This window comes from Eubalaena glacialis, chromosome 5 (assembly GCF_028564815.1).
Source record: "Eubalaena glacialis isolate mEubGla1 chromosome 5, mEubGla1.1.hap2.+ XY, whole genome shotgun sequence".
In the NCBI taxonomy this organism is placed as follows: domain Eukaryota; kingdom Metazoa; phylum Chordata; class Mammalia; order Artiodactyla; family Balaenidae; genus Eubalaena; species Eubalaena glacialis.
In genome coordinates, this window is record NC_083720.1 from 116,034,757 (window position 1) to 116,060,534 (window position 25,778).

At 34.9% G+C, this 25,778-nt stretch overlaps 1 protein-coding gene across 4 annotated transcripts in view; it reads left to right on the plus strand.

The window, feature by feature from the left end:
- LRBA (LPS responsive beige-like anchor protein) overlaps nucleotides 1-25,778 on the plus strand; it is a 776,641-nt gene that overhangs the window by 115,474 nt on the left and 635,389 nt on the right. For all 4 annotated transcript variants that reach the window (XM_061192552.1, XM_061192551.1, XM_061192553.1 and 1 more), the window contains exons 10-16: nucleotides 14,114-14,311; nucleotides 14,487-14,620; nucleotides 16,592-16,700; nucleotides 17,008-17,160; nucleotides 21,094-21,262; nucleotides 23,685-23,764; nucleotides 25,058-25,120. In XM_061192552.1, coding sequence (XP_061048535.1) covers nucleotides 14,114-14,311; nucleotides 14,487-14,620; nucleotides 16,592-16,700; nucleotides 17,008-17,160; nucleotides 21,094-21,262; nucleotides 23,685-23,764; nucleotides 25,058-25,120 — 906 coding nt within the window. The remainder of the gene's footprint in view (nucleotides 1-14,113; nucleotides 14,312-14,486; nucleotides 14,621-16,591; nucleotides 16,701-17,007; nucleotides 17,161-21,093; nucleotides 21,263-23,684; nucleotides 23,765-25,057; nucleotides 25,121-25,778) is intronic.

Sequence of the window (25,778 nt, forward strand, 5' to 3'; positions counted from 1 at the left end):
AAAAGCTTTTAAGTTTCATTAGGTCCCATTTGTTTATTTTTGTTTTTATTTCCATTTCTCTAGGAAGTGGATCAAAAAGGATCTTGCTGTGATTTATGTCATGGAGTGTTCTGCCTATGTTTTCCTCTAAGAGATTTATAGTCTCTGGCCTTACATTTAGGTCTTTAATCCATTTTGATTTTATTTTTGTGTATGGTGTTAGGGAGTGTTCTACTTTCATTCTTTTACCTATAGCTGTCCAGTTTTCCCAGCACCACTTATTGAAGAGGCTGTCTTTTCTCCACTGTATATTCTTGCCTCCTTTATGAAAAATAAGGTGACCATATGTGCGTGGGTTTATCTCTGGGCTTATTATCCTGTTCTATTGATCTATATTTCTGTTTTTGTGCCAGTACCATACTGTCTTGATTACTGTAGCTTTGTAGTATAGTCTGTAGTCAGGGAGCCTGTTTCCTCCAACTCCGTTTTTCTTTCTCAAGAATGGTTTGGCTATTTGGGGTCTTTTGTGCTTCCATACAAATTATGAAATTTTTTTTTCTAGTTCTGTGAAAAATGCCAGTGGTAGTTTGATAGGGAGTGCATTGAATCTGTAGATTGCTTTGGGTATTTTAGTCATTTTCACAATGTTGATTCTTCCAATCCAAGAACATGGTATATCTCTCCATCTGTTGGTATCATCTTTAATTTCTCTCATCAGTGTCTTATAGTTTTCTGCATACATGTCTTTTGTCTCCTTAGGTAGGTTTATTCCTAGGTAGTTTATTATTTTGGTTGCAGTGGTAAATGGGAGTGTTTCCTTAATTTCTCTTTCAGGTTTTTCATCATTAGTGTATAGGAATGCAAGAGATTTGTGTGCATTAATTTTGTATACTGCTACTTTACTAAATTCATTGATTAGCTCTAATAGTTTCCTGGTAGCATCTTTAGATTTCTCTATGTATAGTATCATGTCATCTGCAAATAGTGACAGCTTTACTTCTTCTTTTCTGATTTGGATTCCTTTTATTTCTTTATCTTCTCTGATTGCTGTGGCTAAAACGTCCAAAACTATGTTGAATAATAGTGGTGAGAGTGGGCAACCTTGTCTTGTTCCTGATCTTAATGGAAATGCTTTCAGTTTTTCACCATTGAGGACGATGTTGGCTGTGGGTTTGTCATATATGGCCTTTATTATGTTGAGGAAAATTCCCTCTATGCCTACTTTCTGCAGGGTTTTTATCATAAATGGGTGTTGAATTTTTTCAAAAGCTTTTTCAGCATCTATTGAGACGATCGTATGGTTTTTCTCCTTCAATTTGTTAATATGGTTTATCACGTTGATTTATTTGCGTATTTTGAAGAATTCTTGCATTCCTGGGATACACCCCACTTGATCATGGTGTATGATCCTTTTAATATGCTGTTGGATTCTGTTTGCTAGTATGTTGTTGAGGATTTTCTCATCTATGTTCATCAGTGATATTGGTCTGTAGTTTTCTTTTATTGTGACATCTTTGCGTGGTTCTGGTATCAGGGTTATGGTGTCCTCGTAGAATGAGTTGGAGAGTGTTCCTCCCTCTGCTATATTTTGGAAGAGTTTGAGAAGGATAGGTGTTAGCTCTTCTCTTAATGTTTGATAGAATTCACCTGTGAAGCCATCTGGTCCTGGGCTTTTGTTTGTTGAAAGATTTTTAATCACAGTCTCAATTTCAGTGCTTGTGATTGGTCTGTGTATATTTTCTATTCCTTCCTGGTTGAGTCTCGGAAGGTTGTGCTTTTCTAAGAATTTGTCCATTTCTTCCAGGTTGTCCATTTTATTGTCATAGAGTTGCTTGTAGTAATCTCTCATGATCCTTTGTATTTCTGCAGTGTCAGTTGTTACTTCTCCTTTTTCATTTCTCATTTTATTGATTTGAGTCTTCCTTTTTTTCTTGATGAGTCTGGCTAATGTTTTATCAATTTTGTTTATCTTCCCAAAGAACCAGCTTTTAGTTTTATTGACCTTTGCAGTTGTTTCCTTCACTTCTTTTTCATTTATTTCTGATCTGCCCTTTATGATTTCTTTCCTTCTGCTAACTTTGGGGGTTTTTTTGTTCTTCTTTCTCTAATTGCTTTAGGTGTAAGGTTAGGTTGTTTATTTGAGATGTTTCTTGTTTCTTGAGGTAGGATTTTATTGCTATAAACTTCCTCTTAGAAATGCTTTTGCCGGATCCCATAGGTTTTTAGTCGTCGTGTTTTCATTGTCCTTTGTTTCTAGGTATTTTTGATTTCCTCTTTGATTTCTGCAGTGATCTCTTGGTTATTTAATAGTGTATTGTTTAGTCTCCATGTGTTTGTATTTTTTACAGATTTTTTCCTGTAAGTGATATCTAGTCTCATAGCGTTGTGGTCGGAAAAGATATTTGATATGATTTAAATTTTCTTAAATTTACGAAGCCTTGATTTGTAACCCAAGATATGGTCTATCCTCGAGAATGTTCCATGAGCACTTGAGAAGAAAGTGTATTCTGTTGTTTTTGGATGGAATGTCCTATAAATATCAATTAAGTCCATCTTGTTTAATGTATCATTTAAAGCTTGTGTTTCCTTATTTATTTTCATTTTGGATGATCTGTCCATTGGTGAAAGTGGGGTGTTTAAGTCCGTTACTATTATTGTGTTACTGTTGATTTCCCCTTTTATGGCTGTTAGTATTTGCCTTATGTATTGAGGTGCTCCTATGTTGGGTGCATAAATATTTACAAGTGTTATATATTCTTCTTGCATTGATCCCTTGATCGTTATGTAGTGTCCTTCTCTGTCTCTTCTAATAGTCTTTATTTAAACATTTATTTTGCCTGATATGAGAATTGCTACTCCAGCTTTCTTTTGTTTTCCATTTGCATAGAATATCTTTTTCCATCCCCTCACTTTCAGTCTGTATTTGTCTGTAGGTCTGAAGTGGGTCTCTTGTAGACAGCATATATATGGGTCTTGTTTTTGTATCTATTCAGCCAGTCTGTGTCTTTTGGTTGGAGCATTTAATCCATTTGCATTTAAGGTAATTATTGATATGTATGTTCCTATTACCATTTTCTTAATTGTTTTGGGTTTGTTATTGTAGGTCTTTTCCTACTCTTGTTTTCCTCCCTAGAGGAGTTCCTTTAGCATTTGTTGTAAAGCTGGTTTGGTGGTGCTAAATTCTCTTAGCTTTTGCTTGTTTGTAAAGGTTTTAATTTCTCCGTCAAATCTGAGTGAGATCCTTGCTAGGTAGAGTAATCTTGGTTGTAGGTTTTTCCCTTTCATCACTTTAAATATGTCCTGCCACACCCTTCTGGCTTGCAGAGTTTCTGCTGAGAAATCAAATGGTAACCTTATGGGGATTCCCTTGTATGTTACTTGTTGCTTTCCCTTGCTGCTTTTAATATTTGTTCTTTGTATTTTGATAGTTTGATTAATAGTTGTATTGGTGTGTTTTTCCTTGGATTTATCCTGTATGTGACTCTCTGTGCTTCCTGGACTCGATTAACTATTTCCTGTCTCATATTAGGGAAGTTTTCAACTATAATGTTTTCAAATATTTTCTCAGTCCCCTTCTTTTTCTCTTCTTCTTCTGGGACCACTATAATTCGACTGTTGGTGCGTTTAATGTTGTCCCAGAGGTCTCTGAGACTGTCCTCAATTCTTTTCGTTCTTTTTTCTTTATTCTGCTGTGTGGTAGTTATTTCCACTATTTTATCTTCCAGGTCACTTATCCGTTCTTCTGCCTCAGTTATTCTGCTATTGCTTCCTTCTAGAGAATTTTTAATTTCATTTATTATGTTGTTCATCATTGTCTGTTTGCTCTTTAGTTCTTCTTGGTCCTTGTTAAACGTTTCTTGTATTTTCTCCATTCTATTTCCAAGATTTTGGATCATCTTTACTATCATTATTCTGAATTCTTTTTCAGGTAGACTGCCTATTTTCTCTTCATTTGCTTGGTCTGGTGGGCTTTTACTTTCCTTCTTCATCTGCTGTGTATTTCTCTGTCTTCTATTTTGCTTAACTTAGTGTGTTTGGGGTCTCCTTTTTGCAGGCTGCATGTTCTTAGTTCCCGTTGTTTTTGGTGTCTGCTGCCAGTGGGTAAGGTTGGTTCAGTGGGTTGTGTAGGCTTCCTGGTGGAGGGGACCGGTGCCTGTGTTTTGGTGGATGAAGCTGGATATTGTCTTTCTGGTGGGCAGGACCGTGTCCGGTGGTGTGTTTTGGGGTGTCTGTGACCTTATTATGATTTTAGGAAGCCTCTCTGCTAATGGTTGTGGTTGTGTTCCTGTCTTGCTAGTTGTTTGGCATGGGGTGTCCAGCCTTGTAGCTTGCTGGTCGTTGAGTGGAGCTGGGTCTTAGTGTTGAGATGGAGATCTCTGGGAGAGCTTTTGCTGTTTGATATTACGTGTAGCCGGGAGGTCTCTTGTGTTCCAACGTCCTGAACTCGGCTCTCCCACCTCAGAGGCTCAGGCCTGACCCCTGGCCAGTGCACCAAGACCCTGTCAGCCACACAGCTCAGAAGAAAATGGTAGAAAAAAAAAGAAAGGAAGAAAGAATAAAGAAGTAAATAAATCAATAAATTAAATAAAGTTATTAAAATAAAAAGTTAAAAAATATTATTAAAAATAAAAAAGTAATAAAAAAAGGAAAGCAGAGAGCAACCAAACCAATAAACCAATCCACCAATGATAACAAGTGCTAAAAACTACACTAAAAAAAAAACCAACAAAACAAACAAACAAAAAATGGAGAGATAGAATCCTAAGACAAATAGTAAAAGCAAAGCTCTACAGACCTAATTAGACAAAGAAGGATACACACACACACTCACAAAAAGAGAAAAAGGAAAAAAATATATATATATTAAAAAAAAAGGAAGAGAGCAACCAAATCAATAAACAAATCTACCAGTGATAATAAGCTCTAAATATTAAACTGAGATAAACATAAAACCAGAAATAAATTAGATGCAGAAAGCAAACCTCAAGTCTACAGCTGCTTCCAAAGTCCACCGCCTCAATTTTGGGATGATTCGTTGTCTATTCAGGTATTCCACAGATGTAGGGTACATCAAGTTGATTGTTCAGATTTAATCCGCTGTTCCTGAGGTTGTATGGAGAGATTTCCCTTTCTCTTCTTTGTTTGCACAGCTCCTGGGGTTCAGCTTTGGATTTGGCCCCGCCTCTGTGCGTAGGTCGCCTGAGGGCATCTGTTCTTCGCTTAGACAGGACAGGGTTAAAGGAACAGCTGATTAGGGGGCTCTGGCCTACTCAGGCCGGGGGGAGGGAGGGGTATGGAATGTGGGACAAGCCTGCGGCGGCAGAGGTCAGTGTGATATTGGGCAGAGGCCAGTGTGATGTTGCAACAGCCTGAGGCCTGCCGTATGTTCTCGCCCGGCAAGTTGTCCCTCGATCACGGGACCCTGGCAGTGGCTGGCTGCACGGGCTCCTGGGATGGGAGATGTGGATAGATGTGGATAGCCTTGCACACAGGCTTCTTTGTGGCTGCAGCAGCAGCCTTAGCGTTTCATGCCTGTCTCTGGTGTCTGCGCTGATAGACGCGGCTCGCGCCTGTCTCTGGAGCTCGTTTAGGTGGTGCTCTGAATCCCCTCTCCTCACGCACCCCGAAACAATGGTCTGTTGCCTCTTAGGCAGGTCCAGAGTTTTCCCGGACTCCCTCCCGGCTAGCTGTGGCGCACTAGTCCCCTTCAGGCTGTGTTCACGCAGCCAACCCTAGTCCTCTCCCTGGGATCTGACCTCCGAAGCCTGAGCCTCAGCTCCTAGCCCCCACCCACCTCGGCGGGTGAGCAGACAAGCCTCTCGGGCTGGTGAGTTTTGGTCGGCACCGATCCTCTGTGCGGGAGTCTTTCTGCTTTGCCCTCTGCACCCCTGTTGCTGCGCTCTCCTCCGTGGCTCCGAAGCTTTCCCCCACCCACACTGTGTCTCTGCCAGTGAAGGGGCTTCCTAGTGTGTGGAAACCTTTCCTCCTTCACAGCTCCCTCCCACTGGTGCAGGGCCCGTCCCTATTCTTTTGTCTCTGTTCTTTCTTTTTTCTTTTGCCCTACCCAGGTACTTGGGGAGGTTCTTGCCTTTTGGGAAGTCTGAGGTCTTCTGCCAGCTTCTGCCATTCATTAGGTGTTTTGTAGGAGTTGTTCCACGTGTACATGTATTTCTGATGTATTTGTGGGGAGGAAGGTGATCTCCACGTCTTACTCCTCTGCCATCTTGAAGGTCTCTGAAGTTTGTTTTACATTTAAGCTGTGTTAATTGGTCCCAGAACAGCCTTTACTCTGAATGAGTTTTTTAAAGTAGAAGTTTTATTGAGATATAATTCACGTATCTTACCATTCGCCCATTTATTATATATAATTCAGTGATTTTTATTGTATCACAAACTTGTGCAAACATTACCACTCTCTAATGTTAAAGTATGTTCATCCCCCAAAGAAATACTATACTTATCAGCATTCCCTCCTGATTTTTCCTGCTTCCCAGTACTCTAATCTAATTCTATTTGTATAGATTTGTCTCTTCTGGACAATTCATGTAAAGGAAAGTATACAGTATGAGATCTTTTGTGGTTGACGTTTTTTCAGTTAGCATAATGTTTTCAGGGTCCACCCATGTTGTAGTATGCATTAATACTTCATTCCTTTTTGTTACTAAATAATATTGTGTGGGTATATCACATTTTATCTATTCGTCAGTTGATGGTCATTGGGCTGTTTTCACCTTTTGGCTGTTATGAACAATGCTGCTATGAACCCTTCTGTACAAGGTTTTATGTGCACACATGTTTTTATTTCTCTTGGGTATGTACCTAGAGTGGAATTGCTGGTAATATGGTAACTCTCCACTTAACTTTTTAAGAAATATCAAGATTGCTTTCCAAAGTGGCCACATCATTTTACATTACCGCAGCTGTATATGAGGATTTCGATGTCTTCATATTCTCTTGAACACCTTTTATTATCTGACTTTTTGATTATAGCCATTTTCGTGGGTGTGAAATGGTATCTCATTGTGGTTTGGTTTTGATTTGCATTTCCCTCATGACTGATGATGTTGAAAATGTTTTTGTGTGCTTATGATAAGGCTATTTGTGTGTCTTTTTTTGAGAAATGTGTATTCAGATCCTTTGCCTGTTTAAAAACTGAGCTCCCTTTTTATTTGCTAAATTTTAAGAGGTTTTCAAAAAAAATACTTAATTGTGGTAACATACACATAAAACTTACCACTTTAACTATTTTTAAGTGTACAGTGCAGTAGTGTTAAGTATTTTTACGTTGTGCAACCTAGCTGCAGAACTCTCTTCATTCTGCAAAACTGAAACTCTGTACTTATTGAACAACAACTCCCCACTCCTCCTCTCCTCAGCCTCAGTTTTAAGAGTTTTAAAAATATATTCTAGAAACAAATCCATTATCAGATATATGATTTGCAAATATTTTCTCCCATTCTGTGGCTTGTCTTCCCACTTGCCTGATGTTTTCCTTTGAAGCACACATTTCAGTTTGATGAAGTCCAATTTGTCTATATTTTCTCTTATTATTTGTGCTTTGGTGTCGTATCTAAAAAATTATTTCCTAATTCAATTTCATGAAGATTTATTTCTGTGTTTTCTTATAACAGTTTTATACTTTTAGCTCTTACATTTAAGTGTTTGATTCATTTTGAGTTAATTTTTGTATTTGGTGCAACTTTATTCCTTTGCATTTGGATTTTTAGTTGTCTCAGCATCATTTGCCGAAAAGAATATTCTCTCCTTATTGTATTTCTTGACAGCTTCACCAAAAATCAGTTGATCATAAATGTAAATATTTGTGGACTCTCGATTGTGTTTCATTGAACTGTATGTCTGTTTTTAGGCTACTAGTACAGTCTTGAATACTGTGGTTTTGTAATGCATTTTTTGAATTAGGAAGTGTGAGTTCTCCAACTTTGTTCTTGTTCAAGATTGTTTTGGCTGTTGTTGGTATCTTGCATTTCTGGATGAATTTAAGATACATTTGTTAAGTTTTACAAAAAAAAGTAGCTAGGATTTTGATAGATACTGCCACAAATCTATAGATCAATTTGGAAAGATTTGTCATCTTATGAATATTAAATCTTCCAATCCATGAATATGGGATATTATGCCATTTATTTAGGTCTTCTTCAATTTCTTTTTGTAGTTTTCAGTGAACAAGTCTTGCATGTATTTTGTTAAATTCATTCCTAAATATTTTCTTCTTTTACGTGCAACATCAAATGGAATTGTTTCTTAATTTCATTTTCGGGTTATTTGTTGCTTATGTATGGTAACTAAATTGATTTTTATATTTTTATCTTCTACAGTACAACCTTGCTGTTCTAGTTTATTAGCTCTGATAGTTTGTTTTTTTGTGTTTGGATTTCTTGGCATTTTCTGTATTTAAGATTCTATATATAAGATGATGTATTTGTAAACTGCCCTCGTTTTAGTTCTTTCTGGACACTTTTTATTTCTTTTCCTTGCTTAGTGGCCCTGGCTAGAACCTCTAGTACAGCATCTTGAGGACATTATGCTATGTGAGATAAACCAGCTACAGAAGGACAAATACTACATGATTCCAATGATATGAGATAAAAGCAAAGTCATAGAAACAAAGAGTAGAATGGTGGTTGCCAAGGGCTGGGGGAAGGGAAAAAAGGAATTACTAGTCACTGGTACTAAATTCTTAGTTATGCAAGATGAATAAGTTCTGGAGGTCTGCTGTACAACATTGTGTTTATAGATAATAATACCTTATTATCTGTTAATAATTATCTTATTATCTGTTAATAATTATCTGTTAATATCACTTAATATCTGTTAATAAGGTCGATCTCCTGTTAAGTGTTCTTACCACAATAAAATTAAAAAAAAAGTGTTGAAAGCAGACATCTTGTCTTTTTCCTGACCTTAGGGGAGAAAGCATTCAGTCTTTTACCATCAGCTTAGGACATTAGCTGTCAATTTTGTTTAGATGGTTTTTGTTTATTGAAGGAAGTTTACTTTTTATTCCTAGCTTGTTGAGTGTTTTATCATGAAGAGTTGTTGGATTTTGTCAAATGCTCTTTGTGCTTCTACTGAGATGATCATGTGATTTTTGTCCTTCATTTTTATTAATGTAGTATATTACATTGATTATTCAAATTTAAACCAACCTTGCATGTCTGGGATAATCCCACTTGGTTATAGTTTATTTTCTCATCCATTTAAAAGACAAAAGCAAGAAAATTTTCTGAATCTTTGTTAATAGATGCACAATATAAAAAAATGTAATTAAAAAAAATTTATTTATTTATTTTTGGCTGTATTGGGTGTTTGTTGCTGCTTGCGGGCTTTCTCTAGTTGTGGCGAGCAGGGGCTACTCTTCATTGCTTTGTGTGGGCTTCTCATTGTGGTGGCTTCTCTTGTAGTGGAGCATGGGCTCTAGGTGCACAGGCTTCGGTAGTTGTGGCTCGCGGGCTCTAGAGCGCAGGCTCAGTAGCTGTGGTGCACGGGCTTAGTTGCTCTGCTGCATGTGGGATCTCCCTGGACCAGGGATTGAACCCGTGTCCCCTGCATTGGCAGGCAGATTCTTAACCACTGCGCCACCAGGGAGGTCCCAAAAAGATGTAATTTTTGACATCAATGATATATAGTGGGGGGAAGTGGAGAGATAAATGAGTAGTTTCTGTTTGTGATTGAAGTTGTTATCAGTTTAGAGTATTGTAACTTTAAGTTATTTTACATAATTTCCATGGTAACCACAAATAAAATACCCATAGAAGTTACACAGAATAAAAGGAGGAAGGGATCAAAGCATATAAATACGAAAAAAGTCAATGAAATACAAAGGAAAACAATTAACAATTAACAAATTACAATGAAGAAAATGGCAATACTAAGTCTTTCCCATTCAGTTATTACATTACATGTGACTAGATTAAGCCTCCAACTGAAAAGAAGTAAATTGGCTGAATGGATTCAAGAAACAAGGTGTCAACTGTGTTTTGTCTAGGAAAGACACACTAAGGAAATACATAGGCTGAATGTGAAAGGATGTATAAAGATAGTACATGCAAATGATAACCAAAAGAGAGCAGAGGTAGCCTTACTTATAATCAGAAAAGATAGACTTTAAGTCAAAAACTGTTACAAGAGGCAAAGAAGGAAATTATATAATGATAAAAGTGTCAGTTCACCAGGAAGATATAACAATTAAAAATATATACACCTAACATCAGAACTCCCAAATATATGAAGCAAACATTGACAGAACTGAAGGAAGAATTATGCAGAAACACAATAATAGTAGGATACTTCAATATAGTGCTTTCAATAATGGACAGAACAACCAGACTGCAGATCAGTAATGAAACAGAGTTCTTGAACAATATTGATCCATTGCACCGAACAGACATATATAGAACATCCTGCCCAACAATAGTAGAGTGAGTACACATTCTTCTCAAGCTCATATGGAACATTCTTTAGGATAGACCACGTATTACCACGTAACAAGTCTTAACAAATTTAATAATATTGAACTCATACTAAGTATCTTTTCTGACCACAATGGAATGAAATCAGTAGTAGAAGGAAACTGGAAAATACACAGATATGTGGAAATTAAGCAACACAGTCTTAAAAAACTAATGGGTCAAAGGAGAAACTACAAGGGTAATTAGAAAATATCTTGATACAAGTGAAATCTAAAATGACATACCAAAACTTATGGGATGCAGAGAAAGCAATACTAAGAGGGAAGTTCATAGTGATAAATGCCTACTTTAAAAAAAAGAACGATCTCAAGTCAATAACCTAATATATGCTTCAAGGAACTAGAAAAAGAAGAGCAAACTAAACCCAAAGTTAGCAGAGGAATGGAAGTGGTAAAGATTAGAGCAGAAATAAATGAAATAGAGACTAAAAAAGAAATAGAAAAACTCAACAAAACTGAGTCAGGTTTTTTTGAAGAAGACAAAAAAAAAACTGAGAAATTCTTAGCTAGAATAATTAAGGAAAAAAGAGAGGACTTTAACTAAAAGCAGCAATGAAAGAGTAGGCATTACAGCTAATGCTATGAATATAAAAAGAATTATGAGACTACTATGAACAATTACATGCCAACAAATTGTATAACCTAGAAGAAATAGATGTTCCTAGAAACATACAACCTACCAAGACTGAAGAAATAAAAACCTGAAGAGACTATCGCTAATAAGGAAATTGAATCAATAATCAAAAACCTCTGAATGAGGAAAAGCCCAGGACTAAATGGCTTCACTGGAGAATTCTATCAAACATTAAAGAAGAATTAACACCAATTCTCCTCAACTCTTCCAAAAAATAAAGAGGAGGGAACACTTCCAAACTCATTTTCTGAGTTTAGCATTGCCCTGAAACCACAGCCAGACAAAGATCATCAAAGGTCATACCCTATGACCAACTGGGATTTATTCCTGAAATGTAAAGCTGGTTCAACATATGAAAAAAAGTCAGTGTAATACGCCACATTAACAGAGTGAAGGACAAAAACTACACTATCATCTCAATAGATGCAAAGAAAGTATTTGACAAAATTCAACACCCTTTAATAATAAAAACACTCAACAAATTACAAATAAAAGGAAACTTCCTCAAAATAATAAGACCATATATGAAAAGCCCACAGCCAACATCATATGCAACAAGAATCGGTTGTATTTCTACATACTATCAGTGAACAATCCGAAAAGGAAAATAAGATAGTAATCCCATTTATAATAGCATAAAAAGCAATACTTAGTAATAAACTTAACCAAGGGAGCAGAAGACTTGTACAGTGAGTAAGAAGTGTAAAACATAGCTGAAAGAATTAAAGAAGACACAAATAAATGGGAAGATATCTTGTGTTCATGGACTGAAGGACTTAAAATTGTTAAAAATGCATGCTACCCAAAGTGATCTACAGATTCAGTGTAATTCCTATCAATGTCCCAATGGCATTTTTTTGCAATAATGAAGAAACCACCCTAAAATTTACATGGAATCTCAAGGGTCCCCGAATAGCCAAAACAATCTGAAAAAGAATAGCAAATTTAGAGGTCTCACACTTCAGGAGTTCAAAACATATTACAAAGCTACAGTAATCAAAACATTATGGTACTTGCATAAAGAGAGATACATAGACTAATGGAACAGAATAGAGTCCAGAAATGAATCCTTGTATTTATGGTGAAGTGATCTTCTATAAGGATACAAAACCATGCAATGGGGAAAGATTAATCTCTTAAGCAGGACTACCCTGGTGGCGCAGTGGTTAAGAATCTGCCTGCGAATTCAGGGCACACAGGTTCGAGCCCTGGTCTGGGAAGATTCCACGTGCCGCGGAGCAACTAAGCCCGCAAGCCACAACTACTGAGCCTGCATGCCACAACTACTGAAGCCCACACGCCTAGAGCCCGTGCTCTGCAACAAGAGAAGCCACTGCAATGAGAAGCCAGTGCACCGCAACAAAGAGTAGCCCCTGCTCGCTGCAACTAGAGAAAGCCCGTGCGCAGCAACGAAGACCCAACACAGTCATAAATAAATAAATAAATAAATAAATAAATAAATAAATAAATAAATAAATAAATTTAATCTCTTAAGCACATGGTGTTCTAAAAAATGGATACCCATGTGGAAAAGAATGAAGGTGGATCCTTACCTTCCATACATTAAAATTAACTCAAAATAGATTAAAGACTTAAACATAAGATCTACACATAAGATTTCTGCATGAAAACACATGAAGAGCTTCATGACATTGAATTTGGCAATGATTTCTTGGATATGACACCAAAAAAAATAGGAAACAAAGACAAAAATAGACAATGAAATGAGACTTCATCAAGCTTAAAATCTTTTGTGCATTGAAATTTTTGTGCATCAAGGAACAGTGTAAAAAGGCAACCCATGAAATGAGAGACAATATTTCAAACCAAATATCTGATAAAGTGTTAATAATATCCAGAGTATATGATGAACTCCTACAACTCAACAACAAGAACAACAAACCCAACTAATTGAAAAAGTGGGCAAAGGACTTGAATAGAATTTTTTCCAAAGATAATATATAAATGTGTAACAGCCATATGAAAAAATGCTCAAAGTCACTAATCATCAGAGAAATGTAAATCAGAACCACAGTAGATAATCACCTTACACCCATTAGTGTGACCATTGTTAAATAAAAATAAGTGTGGTTTAGGGTGTGTGGAGAAATTGGTACCCTTATGCACTGTTGGTGGGAATGTAAAATGGTGCAGCCTCTATGGAAAACAATATGGTGATTCTTCAAGAAATAAAAAATAGAATTACCACATGATTGAGCAGTCTTACTTCTATGTATATATCCAAAAGAACTGAAAGCAGGATATGAAAGAGCTATTTGCACACCCATGTTCATTGCAGCATTATTCACAATAGATAAGAGGTCGAAGCAACCTAATTGTCTATGGATGGATGAATAAAGAGAATGTGGTATGTATTTACAATGGAATATTATTCAGCTTTAAAAAAGAAAAAAAACCCTGACACATCCTACAGCATGGGTGAATCTTAATGATGTTATACCAGTCACAAAATGACAAATACTCTGTGACTCCCCTCGTTTGAGTTATATAAAGTAGTCAAACTCATGGAATCAAAGTAGAATGATGTTTGCCAGGGTACGGGGGGAAGTGGAAATGAGTTGTTATTCAACGGGAATTTCAATTTCACAAGACATAAAAGTTCTAGAGATTTGTTGTACAATAGTGTGCTGTAGTTAACAACACTGCACTGTACACTTAAAAATGTTTAAGATGGTAAATTTTATGTTATGTTCTTTTTACCAAAATTAAAAAAAAGACAATACAATAAAAAAACGAAACATGCAGTGTAGAATATTAATTTTACATTTTTTAAATGTAAGGTTTTAATGTCAAGTTGACTTGATTTCCAGTATATCTTTAAAATGAATTCAGTCTACTTTAGAAGTAACTAAGCATGCAAGGCTTCTCTTAATTGACATTGTTAGGAAAATGATCAGTGTTCTACTTAAATTTTTATATTTCTGGTGATTTGTAGTTAATTTTTCTTTTTGTGGCCTATCTTAACTGTTCTACTTTTTATTAATTCTTAGGGTACATTTAAATTTAAAGCAGAAAGTGACCTGTTCCTTGCTGAACATCACAAACTTTTATTGTATGATGGCAAACTCTCTAGTGCCATTGCATTCACATACAATCCACGTGCCACAGATGCCCAGCTCTGCCTCGAATCATCCCCTAAGGACAACCCTTCAATTTTTGTTCATTCACCGCATGCACTCATGCTCCAGGTACTAGCGGTAATCTTTTAAGAATATTTTTAATGGTAAATTTTGATGTATTATTGAGGTGTATTTGGTAGCTTCTGACATGTAATGTAACATTTTATTGTTCTTGTTATGTTTCATTTTGAATTGTTCTGGAAAAGAATCATTGGAATCCTTACTGTGTCTTCTGTTTTACAAGGATGTGAAGGCGGTTTTAACACATTCCATACAAAGTGCCATGCATTCAATTGGAGGAGTACAAGTGCTGTTTCCACTTTTTGCACAGTTGGATTATAGGCAATATTTATCTGATGAAGTTGACTTGACTATATGGTGAGTGCTTTTCTTTTTTCTTTCATTTGATGTGAGAGTTGTTTTCATCACTGTTGAGCTGCACAATATTTTTTTCAAACTTTAAAATTTGTTGTAGGGTTAAAAGAGAATATAAAGAAATTTTTGAACTATAATTATTATAAATTCAATTCAATAATAATAATATTAATTTAAGTTGTTTATCAGTAGGAAGTATGGAAGTTCTAAAAAACATAATAATGTTTCTTAAAATAATTAATTAATTTATGGCTGCGTTGGGTCTTCGTTGCTGGGCGCGGGCTTTCTCTAGTTGCGGTGAGCGGAGGCTACTCTTCGTCGCGGTGCGCTGGCTTCTAATTGCGGTGGCTTCTCTTTGTTATGGAGCATGGACTCTGAATTCGTCGGCTTCAGTAGTTGTGGCACGTGGGCTTAGTTGCTCCGCAGCATGTGGAATCTTCCCAGACCAGGGCTCGAACCCGTGTCCCCTGCATTGGCAGGCGGATTCTTAACCACTGCGCCACCAGGGAAGTCCCAATAATGTTATTTTCGAATAAAGTTAGACGTAGTGATAATAGATTTATCAGAAATGTATGTATTTTTGTCTAAAATATAGTTTTAAAATATTTTAAATGGTTATGTGGCAGTGATTTCTTATGGTAATTCAGCTTTCCATAGTTAATTATTATTGATTGCTAGTAAGTAATTGAAATCTAAAATTTTTGATTATGTTACATAATAAGTGATATGGTTTTTAAAAATTAGATCATATATTTGGCACCTTTGTCTCCTTTGTTATAGTGTTGAGTGTAGAAAAGGAAGAGACATGAATTCTAGGACAAGTTATTACAATGTTGGAAAGGATGTCTAAGTGAATTTTCCATGGCTGTATAATTTAGTGAATCTATTTATAATAAAGTAATTATGTTTAATTATTTGAGTAATTTTAATGTTTTTCATTCTCCTTTTTTGAAATTCTCTTTCTAATTTCTACTTTTACGTGCAACTTGAGGTTTACTACCAATGTATATATTTAATGATGTAATAATTTTTCCAGATTATTTTTAGGCAATGGAATGACTTTTTTTTAAAGGAATTATGTATCAAAGCTAGTATTGACTACATTTAAAAAAATTAAAATAATATTATCCTTGACATATTGCTACTTCATAAAATTTTTTGCATTCTGGTCTAAAACCTTTATAACAGGGCTTAGTTTTTTTTTTTATTAACTTTTCAACATTATTGGAATTGCTGGCAGTTAAAAGTACTTTTGTGGAGGAGGTTGGCTGTTCTCCCTTTCTTTGTGGGAATCTCTCAAAACTTTTGAGAAGGACGTAACAGCCAACCTTATTCCATTCCATTTTGAGTATCTACAAGTTGTGAGGTTGGGAGCATGGCTGTAGTCTTACTACTTTACAATTTTTCTGTTGGGATAATGAACAAAATTCTTAAATTATTTGTCTACAGCTTTACTTTCTTATTTTCCCCTTTATGAACCCTATGCTCCATTCAAATTAGGCCAGTTTGGAGCCCTAACACATTTGGGGGCTATCTATCCTAGTCTGTTTGCTCCACATCTTTTCCTTCTATTTGGCCTCTAACCCTCCAAAATTGAATATACTTGCTCATCTAAGTTACATCCATTCTTTAGGGCTTTAATATACTTATGTTAGCCATTTTATTACTTGTTTTTGGACATTCCTAATTTTGCTCTATTTCATGCATGTTTTTCATATTATTTCTAAGTGATTCATTTATTAATATATTTGTGATAAAGGATATGAACTAAATATTCGAGTAATAAATCCTAATCTTACATTAAAATTTTAGTCCTGAAATAACGTTGGAGGCAGTTTTAGTAGAGTGTCAATTTCCTTGGAATAGAAACTTTTTATTAAGGTAGATGAAAGACTGCATCTATTTAACCCCCCTCCCCCCTTTTTTAAAAATAGAATATGTTTTTTCGAACCGTTGTCTTTTTTCTTATTCCAGTTCAACTTTGCTGGCTTTTATCATGGAGTTGTTGAAGAACTCAATTGCTATGCAAGAGCAGATGCTAGCCTGCAAGGGCTTTTTGGTAATAGGATATAGTCTTGAAAAGGTAAAGTATCAAATGCTTTACATTTTTGATTCTTAATTTGCAGGCCATGAAACTTAGTCTCCTAAGTGGTTGAGAAATTCTGTCTGCAAGTGTGTCTCCTTGGTTATATAAAATTACCTAAATTAAAATAACCTTTTGTTGTTTTAACTTGCCCCCACTGCTTTATTAGAGGAATGTGGTATTGAGTCTCATGGCATCTTTAACTTTGAGCATAATTTGTGGACCTACTTTTTCTGGTATTGACAGCCTTTAATTTACTTACCTTGCCTTGTGTTGGTAGTGACCTTTGAAATATCTTCCTCTGCAGTCTTCCAAATCCCATGTCAGCAGAGCAGTACTTGAACTTTGCCTTGCATTTTCAAAATATCTGAGTAATCTGCAGAATGGGATGCCCCTACTCAAGCAATTGTGTGATCACATTCTTCTTAACCCAGCTATATGGATTCATACCCCAGCCAAGGTAATACATATATTGACTTTGTGCTAATATGTTCAGTAAGTTTTTGTACTTGAGAAGAGTGAAAATTATGAGGATTTTCTTTTATCCTTTTACATGCTATTATGTAAGATTTCAGTGGAATGCATTTTTTGACTAAATATACTTTTGCAAGTCAGTATTTCTTCCCTCCCTTCCTCCCTACCTATTTCAGGTATTTCTTTTTTAAAAAAGCTATAGTCTTTATTTTCTGTTGTTAAATCAAATAAAATTTTATTTGAGAGAGACTTTGATTTATATTTACTAAACCAAAGTTGGATAGTTCCAGTGTAAGTTTCCTATCAACTGTAGCTCTGTTCTATTGCAAATATACATACATATATATCTATGTATCCATATGTATGTATGCATACATATATATAAATACATACTCACTGTGCTCTCTCTCCGTCTTTTATACACACATATTCCTTCCACCAACGTGATGAGCTCTTGAGTTTAATTTTTACAGGAACAGCTGAAATATCACCCTTTCTTGAAGGCTTCCATGCTATACAGGTCACATTTAATCATTTTAATTTCACATTAATTCAAATTATTAAATGCAGTTATATTTTACACAGTAATTTATTTAGTACTGTAACAGGAAATCACATTAAGTGAACATAAGTGAATTTGTGATAAAATATATAAATAAAACCTTTGATAAATCCTAATGTTCTATTAAGTTATCCTAAAAATTTGATTTCCTCTCTCCCCCTCTCTCTTTTGGTTCACTTGCAAGTGTTTACCATTGTTCAGGTTGGAATAACACATACTTACTCTAGTTGTCAGAAAAAAATGTCTGCAGACTTTTTTACTTTTCTGGAGTCATAGTATCTTACTTTCAGCTGCTCTTTTCAAATGTTAAGGAGAAAAACAGCTGCTGACTCTCATTGCCATTTGGAAATAATCAAAGGAGGCAGCTGGAGGTTGTAGCTTTTTATCTCTGGGTTCAAATTTGACCTCTTTCTCTTCTATGACCCTCAGTCTTATTTCTTTTCAAGGATTGTTTCAAGTTACTTTTTAAACCTTTACTAAACACTTCTTTGTCTTACTAAGCAGCGTATTTGTAAGGCTTTGGGCCTCTTTTGAAGTGGTCAAAAAGCCTCTTCTTATGAGATACTTACTTGTAGGGGAATATTTAAAAATTTTCTATGTATCGTTTCCTTAAGTCCATCATATTATTACACTCTATTTCTTACCTTTTCCTTGTTAATAATTTTCTTTAATTTCCTCTTCAGAATTTGCAGTTGATTTGGTAATATTAAAGTTAACTTTTGTTTCAGCCTTCTGCTTTGTGTATCCATGAGGGGTTATATCTAATTTTATTATAAAGGTAGTTATAACAAAAGGCAGATGCAAAGTTTGTTTTGACCCGAAGGTCATACAATTTGGGGGAGGAAGGAGCTTTTTAAGAAAAAGAGTACAACATACTGCATGCAAAATTAGGTTTAGGGTCTTGGAAGGAGCATGTCTAGATGAGTGGGCATGAAGTTTAAGCTTCATTAGCTTCATGGTAAATTCACCTCTGGTTACCAAAGTTGAGGGTATGGATGTATGAATCAATCTTTGCTTTTGGAAAAGGGTGCTCACAGTCATTTATAATATCCATTTAAGTTTGATCTGCTCAGAGACAGGCTTTGAAATGACCTAACAAGAGAGATGAATTTTCTTGTAGGTAGCAGTCTTTCATTTGCTGAGTGGCTACTTTATGCTGGGCACTGTGGATACAGTGGTGAGCAAGACAGATCTGATTCCTGCCCTCATAGAATTTAGGTGTAATGGGAAAGACAGATGTTAATGTATAATTTGTGTGGTTATTAGATTATATAAAGAGTGAAAGAGGAAAGGTTTATTCATAATTAGAATATGAATAATCTTGAGGTCTCCAATATGTTGCTGTTAAAGCCTGTTCATTTTTCTTTAACTATAATATTATTCTCGGTAGACTGACTTTCTCCACTTTTCCGTATCTTAATTTATCACTCTTCGTCAGAATTCCTTTATGCTTTTAACATATCACTCTCATCAGATCATTTCTTAGCCTCCAAACTTGTCATGGTTTCTCGTTGTTTTCAGAATAAAGCATTAGGTCTTCACACCAATTCTTTCTAGGCTTTCTATGTGAAAAACTCACTTGTCCTCAATGGCTAGGTGGGTACAAAAGGTTATCCTAGAGCAGTGGTTCTTAATCTTGGCTGTCTATAGAATTAGTTGGGAGAGGTTTTTTGTTTTTTGTTTTTTTTCAAACAAAACAAGACAAAAACAGAATCCCACTCCCTCCACCCTAGATTCTAATTTAACTGGTCTGGGACAGGACCCAGACATCGGTATTTTTAAAATGTTTTTCAGGTATTTTAATGCACAGTCAAGAATGAGGATGGTTGTTCTAGATTTGGCGAAACTTTTTGTATCATCTACCATTTTCCCTGTTTGAAATTTCCTCTTTTGTTCTGTCTACCTATTGTTCTACTCATCTTCAAAGGCTACCTTAATACCGCCTCTATTAGTGAAACTTTTCTTGACTATTTTAGCTTACCCTAAAATAATTTCTCTGGCCTCTGAATTAATAGTATTTAATAGCTGTATGGCACTTGTTTATTGCCACATGACCTTTCTTATGTTTCAATAGGTGAGGTGTCTTTATTACCTTTTATTTTTTCACTTAAATTTATGTATTTTTTATCTTCTCCATTAGATTTTCAGCTACTGAGGGACAGTGTCTATGCCACTGTATTTTCAGTAATACAGTGCTGCACATATAGGTGGAGGTAAATATTTTCTGCATGACTGAAATAGCATGGTTAAGAATTTGAACCATGTCGTAGAAAGTGCTATGTATCCTCAGTAACAAGTAAGCTAGGCCTATCTGTTTGAACAGCAGTAGCTACATCAAAGTAATGTTATCTTTCAGCAAGTCTGTAGATTATAGCATATTTATGGTTTTCTAAACTACAGTCATTTTCCAAGCCTCAATTTTAAGTGGTTCAGAATCTGCCACTCTTTACCATGTATGATTACTGATCGACTCCCTAATTCATTTAACCTTGATTGTTTATAGGACATGTGGAAGATACACAACTAATTTTTATCTTTCAGGGTTAAAAATGAAAATGCCCTCAGTGTCTGGGAAGGTAACATAAATGTTCAGTTGTAAATGATCAGGAGTAGTGTGGGTTTGGCCAAATTTAATGCCGTACTTAGTATTGTTTAGTTTATAAAGTATTCTTGATTTCGATATGAAAGTAGACCAAAAGTGGTCCTTACTTTGTGCTGTTATGAGTACTAGAGTATAATTGTTTGTGAATTTTAGAGACTATAATTTTATAATTACAGTCTTTATAGTAATGAGTTGTTATAACAGAATTCTATTTTTCTAATAAATATTTCTTAAGGTAGGCTTTACATGTTTTTATATGATTTTCTTTCTTTTGACTTTTTCTTACTTTTTTTTGTTACTTCTACTTTTTTTTTTCTTTTGAGTTATTCCAGCTGCTAATTTTCTCTAAAACAAAGACAATTTCTAGCTTTTGAAAACAACTATACATAGCATAAGTAGTAGGTTTATTATAAAGAAGTTACATAAGTTCATGAATAATTGCTGATTGCTAAATAGAAACCAAACAGTTTTTTCCATGGAATAGTGCTGCAAAAATTTGATATATTTGGGGGTGTTTACTTTATAGTGCTACTGTAAAAGAAGCATTTGCCTGCTTTTATTTTATAAGGAGTATGTGTGCTTGTATGTGTCAGTGGATATGTGTTATCTGTTAACATGAATGTTATTATCAAGCTAAGCAGCTTGCTTTTTGGAACAAGTATGGTCCAAGTAGAGCAACCTGAGGGTACTCCTGGAAACAGGGGTAAAATGCTGGTCAGCTTCTTTGATTTGAGCTCTTCATTTTGATTCTCTAGGTTCAGTTGACACTCTATACTTATCTGTCCACGGAATTCATTGGTACAGTCAACATATATAATGCCATTCGGAGAGTTGGAACAGTGCTTCTCATCATGCATACACTGAAGTACTACTATTGGGCAGTGAATCCTCAGGATCGGAGTGGTATCACCCCAAAAGGATTAGGTATATCATCTCTGTATATTACATTATATATACATGGCAAATCAGGATTTTCTCTCTCTCTCTCTCTCTCTCTCTCTCTTTCTCTCTCCCTCCCTCCCTCTCTCTCTCTTTCTCTTTCTTTCTCTCTTCCTTTCTTTATTCTTCCTTCCTTCCTTCCTTCCTTCCTCCCTCCCTCCCCCCCTTTCTTTCTTTCTTTCTTTCTCTTTCTTTCCCTCTTTCTCTCTCTCTTTCTTTCATTCTTTCTCTCTCTCTCTTTTTCTCTCTCTCTCTCTTTCTGTCTTTCCCAATACTATTACACTCTTCTGGAAGTTTTCCTAAATCTCATCATGGTAAAATTTTAAATCTCGTTGATAATTTTAATAGTTTGTCCTAAATCGTGGTTGCCAGAGGTTAATAACTCGCTACTTTTATAGAAGAAAGGTACTTTTGCTAGTATGAGTTGTTTGAGGGCAAATATGACTAGGATGATTTTTAAGGCATTGAGAATGAGAAGAAATTCTATATTAGCCACTGGTATTGATGTTGAGTCCAGTTATCCCAATGAGAATCATTGACAACAGTGTTGTTTGGGAGATGGAGATTTTTTCCAGGGGTAAGGAGTATCTGCTTCTAATAAATATAATGAAACTACAGAATTTCAGTAATTATTTTCCTATATAATCAGGACTAAATTATTGGAAGGATAGTGTTCATTGATCATGTCAGTAGTTCTTGGAAGGGGTCAAAATAAAAAGTTTCACAAATGGTGGCTCTTTTGGTTTTAAGTATTGCAAAACCTGCTTCAAATTGGCTTATATCATAAAAGAGGGTTAACCAGCTCATATAAACTGGCAGTTTCAGTAGGACTTGGTGCAGGGGTTCAAAATACAGCCTTTGGACCCAGTTTGTCTCCCTCAATTTCCCAGTTCTTCTGTGTTGGCTGTTTTCATATAATCTCTCTCTTTGCAGAGTGGCAGACAACCACTCTACCTTCACATCCTCACAAATTTAAATCCAGCAAAAGAGCATCTGCCTATATTGAGCATTTCCAGCAAAAGTTCCTTTTAGTCTCTTTGTTGCTCGTTGGCTCGTTTGTCCATCTGTGTGGCAGGTATTCTTCAGATTGCCCAGGCACGGAGGCCCTTCTTACCTCCAAAACACATGATCTGAGCGTGAAGATGGGTTCAGTCCCTTTATAAAAATTGAGAGCTGTTGCTTGAAATCAGGAAATAGATGCTGGAGAGTCTAACAACATACATTCTGATTTTACTCAAAGGGTTTGGTTGTTCAATGATTTACAAAGACGAGGTTTCATATTTGTATAATACTTTTTCTATCCCTTTCAAAATAAACTCGATTTATTCTCAGACAATATGCTAGCTATAATTTAGAAAGCTTTGAGGACATACAGAAGTTACATGATCTGTTTAAGCTGGAGAGGTTGTGGCAGATCTAGAACTAGGCTATAATTTCCTTCTGATTATTTCATGGTGCTGTAGGTGTGTCATGTACTGTCCTAGGTGTTAGTATTATATTCTGGCCTTGATTTTATAACTGATTAGTGACCTTGGGAAAGTCTTATACTTCAAGTGAGAGAGCTGCACAAACTTTGCAATTGTATTGTAACTCTGTAACCTATTCTTTGTCTAAGAATTGTCATGTGGAACAAATTTTAAACAATTTTCTTCCTATTTTAATTGATCTGTTCAAGGCCATGGTGGTCCTATGCTTTGGTGGTCCAGGAACTAGCTGTAAATAGTGATTAGTGGGGGGAAAATTGCAGAAAATATGAGGCAGACAAGTACCTAAATTAGGATCTTAGGACAATGGGTGTTTGGTTTCAAAAGCTTTCTACTTGGGAATTGTATGTTTGAGACATGAAAATTGACTTTAATGTGAGCCATGTGTGACCAAGCACTTTTTCAAGAAGAGGAGGAGATGTCAGAGGAGGTCAACACAATGTTTCCCTTCTTCATGAACGATACTGTGTTGAGGTGTACTTTGAGCTTTTTGTATTAGCTTATACAATGGTAACAATAGAAAAAAGTGTTTTCATACTAAATACACATATAAAGTTTAGATTTTCTTTTGCTTTTTTCTTTGTAAACTTATGTTACCATAGTAACATTCCAAGAGAGTCTTTTAAAACTAAATATAAATTTGTTACCTCATTTTTATGTTTTAAAATTCCTTTGACCTTACCCAAAAACAAACAGTTTCATTGTGGTTTCTACATAACCCATTTTGTACATTTGGAGCATTGTATATACAATTGCATGTGAGATTGAATACTCATCCTTCTAGAGGCATTAAACTCTTCAGGAAACTGACCTTTATGTTTCTTATAAATAGGTGGAAAAACTATTGGGAATGAGAATTTTATACTTAACTTTGAGGTTTTTGAAATACTCAGTGTGTGTGTATGTGTTTGTCTTTTTAAAAGATGGACCACGACCTAATCAAAAAGAAATGCTTTCTCTACGAGCGTTCTTGTTGATGTTCATTAAGCAGTTAGTGATGAAGGTGAGTTCATATTTCTTACCCTATAGCATGTGTGTATTGAACTTAAAATTTCACATAAAATACAATCTTGGTTTGTTTACTCTTTGCTCTATTAATAGGTTTACACAGTGGAAAAAACTTTGAAAGATATTTATTTCCTTGTTTGTTTTTTCTCCTTAGGCATATAATTGATAAACATTAATGCAGAATTAGAAATTGATAATCATAATATGTGTTATATGAATTTCTGTTGGAGTTCAAGTGTATTCATTCTTTCATTCAGCAAATATTTACTGAGTTTCTATTACTTCTACTATTCTTAGAACTGGTGATGCAGTAGTCAACAGAGCTCCTCAAGGAGGTTTCAATTTTAGAGATTCCTTGTACCTGACATTCAGATTTTGAAAAATAATTTTCCTGTATAAATATACCAGATAGAAATGATTACATTTTGTCCCATTTCATTCCACTATTGGTAAAGTAAAATTTAAAATTATTTTTAAGGACGGTGTTTTGGTTTTATAAGATGCCAATATATAAGTATATTTGTTGCCAGTGTTTTTATTCAGTATTTTCCTATGTCATTTTATTTCTTATTCTTTACAGTTTAATGCTTTATTAGCTGTCACATAATATTATGGTAAATGGACCTGTTAGTATATCTTTCAGAATCAGATATCTTATTTCCATTTTTAAAAAATTTAACCTTTAAATTGCCTGTTTTTATTCTTTCCTAGTGTGTTTTGTTTCCTAATTCCTATTGTTATTTTTTGAGATTTCAGCTTTGTTTTATGATTAATAATACAGTAGTTTGAAAATTTTCATAATGCATTCATATTTAAAAGTACAGTGTTTTTCCCAGTGAAATTACTACTCAATTTTTAGTACCTGACATTTTAACTTGGTAATTTTAGAAACTGTTCATTTTACTGTCCAAATTTAATAGAAGAAAATAAACAGAAAAATTGTCTTCTGTATTTAGAGGAGTGATAGGTGTTGAGTAATACCCTTTTACTTGTTCTTAATTATTATTTTTGCTTATGTCAGGATTCTGAAGCTTTACCAGATAGGTTATCATATAAGGTGCCAAAAACAGGATACTGATGTCTGATCTCTTTTGACTTCTACACTGTGTTGCATACTGCATGTCTTTAGTGCTTCCCTGAATTTTTATTTTAAATTTAGATTTTTATATTACATTATCTTTTTATATTTATAGCAACTCACCAAGTTGAGAAATCTGTGTGTATAATTTCCCTTTTCAAAAATGTTTTATATATGTAAGCATAAGATACTTGTCTTATGTTTTTAAAGGATTCTGGAGTAAAGGAAGATGAGCTACAGGCCATTCTTAATTATCTACTCACTATGCATGAGGTAACATTTGAATTTTATATGTTGGGATTTTATTTTTTGAAGTTGCATTATGCGCGTTTTTAAAAGTAAAATAGTTAAAGAAATCTTTCATTAATGATGTAACTATAATGGAGAGTAAATGTATCTAGGAACTAAATGTTAGCAATCTTCATTTAAATATCCTTTATTACCACAAGATGCCTTTGCGAATAATCATGAAAGGCTTTTAAAAAGTGTTAAAATTAGATCTCATTGACCTAGTAATAAACTGTACCAAAGAATACTTTCAGTTTATTTCCAGGAACCAGTGTAAGAAATGGAAAAATAGATAATGAAAATGACTAAAAATCATTGGATTTTTAAATTCATAACAGTCTTCCCACTGATTTTGTATAATCAAATACCGTTAAGTTAAACAACTCATTTATGGTTGATTTAAAATTATATGGTTGAAAATAAATAGGTTGAAATGTCTGGAGTTTTTTCCTTTATTTTTTAGCATTGCAAAAATGTAATATATGCCAGATGTAGTCTAAATAAATAATCTGATTAAACATGTTTTAAATAAGTCGAATCTGAAATTAATATCATATAAAGCACAACATTTATATGATAATTTACATTCCTGTGTTATAATTCATTTTTTCTGAGTTCACATATTTGTTACAGCATGAAATAG